Source organism: Strongylocentrotus purpuratus, unplaced genomic scaffold, assembly GCF_000002235.5.
Source record: "Strongylocentrotus purpuratus isolate Spur 01 unplaced genomic scaffold, Spur_5.0 spur5_scaffold_19, whole genome shotgun sequence".
NCBI classification, from domain to species: Eukaryota; Metazoa; Echinodermata; class Echinoidea; order Camarodonta; family Strongylocentrotidae; genus Strongylocentrotus; species Strongylocentrotus purpuratus.
Genome location: NW_022145604.1, coordinates 22,699,325 through 22,708,780, shown reverse-complemented (window position 1 = coordinate 22,708,780; position 9,456 = coordinate 22,699,325). Strand labels below are relative to the sequence as shown.

Sequence of the window (9,456 nt, the reverse complement as noted above, 5' to 3'; positions counted from 1 at the left end):
TAGTTGGTTTGCAGTCGGTTTGGCGGCGTGACTGAAGTAAAGAAATCTTGAATCTAAGTACAATAAAATTAACGATTGCTTTGACACTAAATATACGATTGTCCGTGTTTATTTTCGTGTTTGTATTAGGATAATAGTGTTTAATTCTAAGATTAAGTTCACGTTCCAGAACAAATTATAAATAGACTTACCCCTTATTTATTGATCGACCGTGCTCTGTTACTTTCAAAAATGATATACGGCGATGCTTCGTTTGTCAAACCTCCTTAATATTTTGATAAGCTATTTTTCTCTGTTTCACTGAACATGTATAACAGGCAACAGCGAAATTGTGAGAAAAAAACACTCGGCCACAGAAAGTCACAGCGCATCGGATCATTGATCGAAAATGGTATGTATCCATGTACGGGGGAGGGGACGTCCAAATTTATTCCACAAACTTAAAACGATGGCGATGATCTGACCACACCATTTTAATTGGGTCTTGTCCGTTTCAGGAAAATTATCAAAGTGAAATTTTTGATGAGTTTTAGCTCGCAGTTCATTGAACCATAGTGTAATTTTCATAATTAGGTTCGCGCTATGGCGAATCTTTTAACTGATGAAATTAACCCGATTAGAAAAATAGACCTGGCTGAAGCATAATATTAAAAGTACTGCAATTGTTGAGGTTACATGTCATTTTCCGAATCGTCTTAATTTCGAGGGTTAGTTACTCCGAAGGTTCGTAATTTCGAAGATTCGTAATTTCGAAATTGAAATAGGGGCTCATAATTTCGAAAATGAAAAGGGGTTCATAATTGCGATGGTTCATGATTCCAAAAATAAAAAATAACCCTCTCTCGCTTTCGGGAAAAACAAAACTTCGAAATTATGGACCCCTTGGTATGGGAAAATTTGTTTTTTTATTTATTTTTTATTACCGGCTTTATTTGATTTTTTCGAAATTATGTACACACTTTCATGAAATGATTAACCCCCTTTATTAAGTGATACTTAAGTACTAAGTGTTCGGGATATTTTTAATTTACAAATAGACTGCCTTATGTTTCAACTGAATAACAACGAACTGTCCATAGCACTATCAAGTTCACGACTATAGTTCTATGGTTCCTGACTATTGTTGACTTCAAGCAGTTTAAATTGTTGATTACTATGAATAAATAACGGTATTGCCATGCCAACAATGGGAAAGCAGTTCCCAAAGCTACTTCCTATAAATACCTCGGAGTCACAGTGGCAAACAATCTGAGCTGGAACACCCATGCACAGAAGATCCAAGCGAAAGCTGCAAGAACTCTTGGAGTTGTACGTCGAGCCCTTGGGAAATATGTGAGCAGAGAGTCAAGGACATTGCATACAAGCAGCTTGTACGACCCCAGTTGGAATATGCCTCACTAAGTGCATGGAATCCACACACCCAGAAGGAGATCGAACTCATAGAGAGCATACAGCGACAGGCTGCCAGATTCGTCCTCCATGACTATAGAAGAGAATCTAGTGTCACCACCATGCTATCATCTCTTGGCTGGGACACGCTACAACACCGCCGCTTGCTCAATCAATGCGAGATGCTCTTCAAAGTACACTACAAACTTGTTCAGATCTCCTTGCCTAGCTCCTGACATCCGACTTATCACAGACATCACCAGACCGCAACGAGCATAACATCAAAGCCACAACTTCAGATTTACCCAACCATTTTGCCGAGTTAACTGCTACATGTACAGCATGTTTCCCAGTGCAGTCCGTGTCTGGAACACTCTCCCAAGCAACGCTGTCACTGCAAATACAATTCTTGGCTTTAGGGGAGCGGCACTACCCGCCATACAGACTATGGCGCCGCCCCTGCCCCTGGAGATGTTGTAACGAGGGACACACCTGCACCACCTGCACACTGCACCCTGCACATTGTATATAGTGCACGGAGAACAACCACCATCACTTCACCAACAGCACATCACCAACAGCACGCAACACAGCACAGCCCTCTCCAGGACAGCGTTCACGCCTTTTTGGGAGAGTAATTCTTCAAGGTTCAAGGTGGACCTTCCTAGAACGAGAACACGCTTTGCTCAAAATACCTTAAAGGTAATACAAAGTTTTGGGAAATTTTAAAAATTGGGTGGATAGTGATTCTTTACAATTTTTATATATTTGGATGCCCCTGTGGATGTATTATAAGCATTAGAAAATTTAGCCCCTAAAACACTTCTACTTTCGAGAAAAATTAGATATAAAAAACCGGTGCTCCCGGTAAATTTTGATAAATTTCAAATAGCGCCTACGACCATACAGTGATAGCTGCGACCATGAAAATCTCAGAATATGTAATTGTGATATATAATTTCCAAACGGGAATAGCTAATCGGTCGATTTTAGTCAAGAAACATTGTTTTATAGCTTAATTAATATCTCGACCTTGAGAGGGAGCTACACAACATAACAAGATTATTATTTACAATTTCATAACTTTAGACTCGATTTCAACTGCGACAACCATCATTGAATGTCGTAGGATTGCACATGCTTCCAATATGTTCATTTGAACCATATTCATGACCCCATACCAAAACTCTGTATTACCTTTAATACATACAGGTCCTAAGTTCTGGAATTCTCTCGAATCTGTGATGAAAAGGTCTGTAAGTGTTCATGTATTCAGAAGGAAATTGGAATGTCATTATTTGGATACATATTGTCATTCCTGGTTCCTGACTATTGTAGTCTTCAAGCAGTATACTTTGTTGATTACAATCAGTAAATAATGGTATTGCCATGCCAACTATGTACTGTAACAATGTATGTTCTACTCATATTGAGGACAAACAACATTGTACTATTGTTTCAACAAGCTGCAGATATATTCCCCTTCCCTTTCCCTGTTTTAGCGTTTATTTGTATATTATAAACCTAACTTTAGTTAATTATGTCATTTGTAGCTTAAGGAGCCTATCCACAACACGTTCTTCTTTCCCATAGGCTCCGCCACTATAATTATCTCTTAAGTTCAACCGAAGGACAATTTTCTGAATAGTGTGTACCGGTATTATATGTACATGTAAATCATAATCATTTTTCAATATGTTGTTACACTCTTTGAAGAATGAGAAATTGTGGAAACCAATAAACTATATATCTAACTATATATTAAATGATGTTCGTGCAATGCAACGTGTGCAGCAACGGTTAAAAAAATGTATCCCCTTGCGTAAATTCCAGTCTTACCTTCAAAAAGGATTTAAACAGTGTTGTTCGCGTCATAGATTGTCTGAAAAATTGACCTGATAATAATCAATTTGATTAGCTTTAAAGGCTAGAAGTGGACAATATATAGGTCAGTTTGGCTCTTCAGATGAACGAAAGTAATGAGACACTTATTGTACCTGAATTATATAGAACCTGGTCGCCTTTAGTCTTCAATCAACACTATCGCTTTCGAAAAAAATCACTGTTCCTATCATTTTTTTTAACAATCTTCTTGCTATCGTCATATCTACATTTCTATTCCTTTGTTATTGTATTTGTATGTTATTTTAATATTTTTTTTAATTGAAAAATAAAATTCGTCGCGTTTTATTTTCATCTCGATGGCTTCTTTCCTCTCTCTCTCTCTCTCTCTTTATCTCTGTCTCTCTGTCTCTCTTTCTCTCGCCCCTATCCCTACCCCCCCCCCCTCTCTCTCTCTCTCTCTCCCTCTCTCTCCCTCTCTCTCTCTCTCTCTCTCGTTTCCTGTCTATACGTCCCACCCCACCCTTCTCTCTGTCTATCTCCCTTCTTACTCCTCCGTCCACCACCACCCCCCCCCCCCTCTCCGTCATGAACGACCAGGGACCAAGTTATGAAACAAAACATACAAAAAAAAAGACCTCTAAAAATACTGCATACGCCTCGCTGGCTGTCACATACTATTGTTGAGCTATAAGCCCCCATTTGTCATACAGACGTAATTTCCTCGTAAATATTTCCAAGCATAAATCCGAATACCCGATACAGGAGTGACAAACAATATGTTTTGGAATACAATAGCTATCCAAAAGCTTTCGCATAATTCTTTCTACATCATGTTTTCGTTTTTCTTTCTTGCATTTTCCATTCTTCTTAATACACCCTGGTGATTGATGTGTCCAGTAAACGTTGGCTTTTTTTTTATTTCCAATTTTCCTGTAATGACGCACGTGTGATTTCTGAGTTACCTTCGCCGATGATTTCTTTGATAATTAATCAGGACTCTGCCATTAAAAAGAGAAACTAGGTCGTGTCCCAACAGAGGCAAGCCTTACTTTTGTACATTCTTGAAGGGGCCATCCCATTCGACCGACAGCCCACAAGACCGACATTGATAAGAGTATCACTAGACCGACAAAAAAAAAGTCATGAGAAAATACAGAAAAGAGAATTGTCAAAAAGGGATATGAGACCGACAAAACAAATAAATACGTATGTGAAGATGGTAAGCTGTCGGTCTCATAATCTTTAGCCATTGTTTAGAAAATGATGAAGATTTTTTGCCGTGGCCCCGGGAACATAATGTAAACGTAGCATTAAGTTGATTTTTTTTTGCGTAATTGCACTCGTGTTGAATTATTAGCGACTTTATAAATGGTAATTTTTATCAAGAGGTGTGATTGATGTGTCTCTAAACCTGCCTTGGTAGTGATCATCGTCCTCGGAGATAGTTGCCTGGGGTTGGGCATCCGGTATGGTTATCCAGGATTTAGGTATTCTAGAGTTTTCATAAAAACACCTTTCATTTTATTCCATCGTTCTTCTATATGATGTTCTTCTAATGTCTCATTTATTACCGTAGGTTTTCCACTGACATATTCCTTAAATACTAATAACTCTTTTTCTTATATTAAGTAAAGAAGAAGAAAACACTAGCCCGTTTTTGTATCCGGCGTCATTGATATCCAACCATTCTTTAGCTGTCACATAATTAGGAAATGATGAATGGTTTGCGTCACTATCTTCAAAAATAGAGACATTGTGTTCTGCAAAAGAAAATGAAAGAAACCTAGATATAAAATATGGATATGACTGAATATAGGACTGTCAAAATATCGCGCGTTCATTCCAACCATTGATTGTTGAATTATCTCGTTTTCATAAGATTAATATTAGCCGCCCAATTCTAGTAGGCAGAGGCTTAAAATAACAAGAAACGTAAGTCTTTACAACCCAACGCGCTGAAAAGGCAATCTTGATTTAAACCAAAATCTGTCTCTTTTTCCACTCCTACCGGAAAGGGGGGGGGACTCTTTTATTCGAAACAACAATAATAATCAACCTGTATACCAGGAGATATTAAAGTGAGGGGATGCTCCAATGAGTCGTGGGTCACGCTCTTGTTTCCGACAAGATCGTGAGAGGATACCGAACAGAGGTAAACTCGAGACATCTTACATGTTTCTTTTCATTAGAAAGGAGAGATACTCATGAAGGAGGACACACATCTTTCTCCAGCTCCTAAGTTCGTGCGAAACTTTTGCGTTCGCATAACTGTACATTGTTGGTATATCTTATAACATCTCCGTGCAGAACGGATAATCTATAAAGGCCTGCTTTTAAACGTATCCATTCAACGATATCGGCGGTGTTGAAATTGGCGCGAGTTTCTACGAAAAGGAAAGTTAAGCGAGCGCGGAACTACTTCTTTTTTTTACAATGGGTGGATTAAAGTTTCTCATCGTATTCGTAATGATATTCTCGGGGCAAATCAGGTTTACTGAGGAAACCTTCGAAGAATGTCCACCACCTTGCTCATGCGGTAATAATGGTCCACCATTTTTTTACTTGGACTGTTCCGCTCAAGGGATCGAATCGCCGTCCGAAATCGACTACCCCACCGATATCTATCGCCTGCATCTAAGCTACAACCATATTCGCATCGTGCCTCGCGGGGCTTTCCGCACCCTGCGATTTCTTTCTTACCTTACTTTAGCCAAAAATCTCGTGGAAACACTCGAGGAGGGTTGTTTCGAAGGAGCCTACAACTTAAATGAACTCTCCTTGTCTGGGAATCGAATCGTCAACTTGGAAGAAGTGCACAAATTATCACAAGTGAAAACTCTATTCCTCTCTTCTAATTTGATCGAACATTTCGCCCAAAAAGAGACAGATCAGTTTACTTTAGTCATGACCAGGCTGTATTTGACGAAGAATTACCTGTTTAGGCTGCGAGATATCCGACATAGCATCAGTGAGCTAGAGGTACAAGGCAATAGATTGACTGTATTTGATGCACACGAGATGAAAAATGCAGCTTTCTTAACCCGACTTAACATTGCAGAAAATTTTCTGACATACATCCCCGATCTCCGAAATATGTCTCGGCTTGAAGCACTTGATCTTAGTGGAAACCTAATCCACACCCTGCATGCATGTCTACCGGACACGATCGAATCTATTTGGCTGGTGCGGATGAAACGTCTCTCTGCCTTAAGTATTGCATGCTTAACGCCATCATTATCCATCCGCGTTAAAAGCAAAAGCTCTCTACTGGGTTTAGAACGACTGCAGGGTATCTCTATTCTAGAAGTAGAAGGGACACGTATTTCTAACAACTTTAATTTCATGCATCTGCCGAAAATGTCATCTTTATCTCTAAACGCTTGCCAACTGACCGGTGAGTTTGTTATCTCCATGTCCAGAATGCCAAACCTGACATATCTAACCTTATCCAACAATCAATTTAAAAATATAGCCGTTTCCATTGAAGTTCCAGGCGGAAACGTTGGCAATCAAACAGAGCAGCCTAGCATACAACGGCTATACCTGGATAATAATCATCTCACTGATATATCGTTTGTAAATGTCCTTCCCAAACTGATAATTCTTCGAGTCAACGGTAATAAGGTGAGACATATTGCCGAGAATGATATTACTAATATCTCAACATTGAGGGTAATTTCCCTCGCATATAATGAGATAGTCAACCTTCAAGGGTTGAGATCACTACCCGATCTCATATACGCATATCTCGCAAATAACCGAATAAAAACTATTCACCCTGACACATTTTCCGATTGTTCGCAACTTAAATATCTTGGTCTTAATGCAAACGAACTCGAATCATTCGTTCTTCATCCTGCGCTGGCCCCATCGGTCTTATTCGTGAACCTGGCTAACAACCGCTTCGCGCATCTCGATGCCGATTCATTCTCAAACGCGCAGAAACTTCAAGAACTTAACCTGACGAAATGCGGTCTACAAAGTATCGAACTTTCGCCTATTCCAACACTTCGAGTTTTAATTCTACAAGGTAACCACTTCAACAGAAGCAAACATGTCAATCTAGAGAGCTTTCCGAACCTTATCAAACTAGACCTGAGTGAAAACCCCATAGAATCTGCAGATATGATTAAAAATAGCCGACTGAGATCTCTGATTGTACGGAATTGCAAGTTAAGAAACCTTTCATTCCTTGGCAACACCACGACTCATGAGAACAATTTGAAAGCTCTTAGTTCAATCGACATAGAGGGTAACGAAATTTCTGACCTGTCCCCCCTTTCGGGTAATAGAACTGTTGATTATTTCAAGGCAGCTAATAACCAAATCCGACAAATTCGGCCAACATTCTTTAACCTCAAGCACTACGATTTGTCTGGAAATCGTGTAGGTAGATCTTTGATTGGACCGACCGATAGCTGCGAGAATTTATCTGTACTGAACCTGAAGGACAATTTGATAGTGTTCATATCTGCTGATTATTTCATATCATGTAATAAGTTAGTCACATTGGATCTCAGTGTTAATCCACTGAACAACATCGGCCATGCTGTGCTTCCCAAAGATTTAGCCGGAGTCTCCTTAGACTTCTCTTATTCTGGATTTACCTACGAAGGTATAAACGAAGTCATCAAGGACCGAAAAGTCATTTCACTGCGATTTAATAATGTCTCTAGCTTTGACAACGAACCCAACGCGGTAATTATGCACTCAGAATTACTGGAACTCTTTTTAGGATACAATCATTTAAAAACTTTTCCTAAGATTAACTGCCGACGGCTTTTCACATTAATGCTTAACCACAATGGTCTAAAGGAGGTGTCTGGAAGTGTCTTCGCTTCTCTCCGTTTGCTGAATATGTTAGACCTAAGCAATAACCAGTTACGGGAGATCACTTCAGACATGTTTGCCCATACATGTCATCTTAATCAAATATTCCTAGAGAACAACCAAATATCAAAAATTGCCGAAGGGTCCTTTCATGCCCTGAACCAACTAGAATCGCTCACTATGTCCAACAACATTTTAATCAAGCTTGGTTTCAACAACCTGCCTCGATCTTCCCTTTTAACACATTTTGACTTCAGTAACAACAGCTGGTGCTGCAGTTGCCAGTCATCAGCAGAGCTTCGGCTGTGGCTGCTTGCGTCGGATGTCGACTCGGTGATCTGCCAGAGTCCCGTCAGGTTCCAAGGAACAGACCTGTCTTCGATCACCGAGAAACATCTTTGCTCTCGGGTCAGATCTGATGGAGACGAAGCAGAGGAAGAAGAAGCGAGCGGTTTCGATTTTTTCGATGATCTATTCATGCCAGAACTTTTTCATCGGTCAGAAGGGGACGTTTGTGATAGACCTACCAATTTTAATCTGACAACTACGACGAAGATCCCTGTAACCATTTCATCTGGCACATCCAAACTGTACAGATTGATCTGCTTTGATCTTTATTTGGCCCTTTTTGCATTTTTTTTAAATCAAGAGGGGGTTGTTGATATATAGTTGTTCATTCACAAGACTCTCCACCCCATTCACAAGACTCTCCACCCAAGTGTTGAGGGTTCAAATTCCTGCCTGACCATGTGATCCTTTGGCAATATTGATTTTGATTCATATTTACTTTCCGGTCACCACTCAGGTGTTAATTAATGGGAACTTAATATGCCACAATATCAGAGGCGGCGGAGCGTCTTCCAAAGTGGGGGGGGGGTAGCACCCAAAAAGGGCATTTAGTGAAGAAAAAGGGGCACCTACAAAGGGAAACATCAAAGTGAACATACACCTTTTTTAGACATTGGTATAAAACCCCTACATCGTCATGATTTCGATTGCACTACCAGGGATGACATCAATATTAGTTTCTCTCTTTACGTGGTACAAAATATTTCTTAAGTAAAATACTGTGCACTTGGGTGTGATGGTCTGAATATAAAGTTTTGAGCGAGCAAAGCAAGCAAGCAAAATATCAAGATTTTAGAGGTTACAGTGCGAAAAAAATACATCTTATAAAGAGGACAAAAACATATCTCTCTTCTCCCCCTGCAGGGTTGTGCCATCACGCCTATGAATGTAGCCCTTACTAACCATCCTTATTACCAATAATCTTCGAATATTATTCTACAATTACACAAATGCATATGTCTACAAGCAATTTATCAATTCTACAAAATGATTCAATGAGAAGATAACGTGCATACATTATGGATATAATAATTATGTATTGTG

The 9,456-nt window shown here is 39.5% G+C and overlaps 1 protein-coding gene across 1 annotated transcript; it reads left to right on the top strand.

Annotated features, from left to right (window-relative positions):
- Nucleotides 1-5,337: 5,337 nt before the first annotated feature.
- Nucleotides 5,338-8,901, top strand: LOC115926117 (protein artichoke-like). The gene has a single exon (XM_030990613.1). It carries the CDS (start codon nucleotides 5,668-5,670, stop codon nucleotides 8,731-8,733), a length of 3,066 nt encoding a protein of 1,021 aa, XP_030846473.1. The 5' UTR covers nucleotides 5,338-5,667; the 3' UTR covers nucleotides 8,734-8,901.
- The last annotated feature ends 555 nt before the right edge of the window (nucleotides 8,902-9,456 follow it).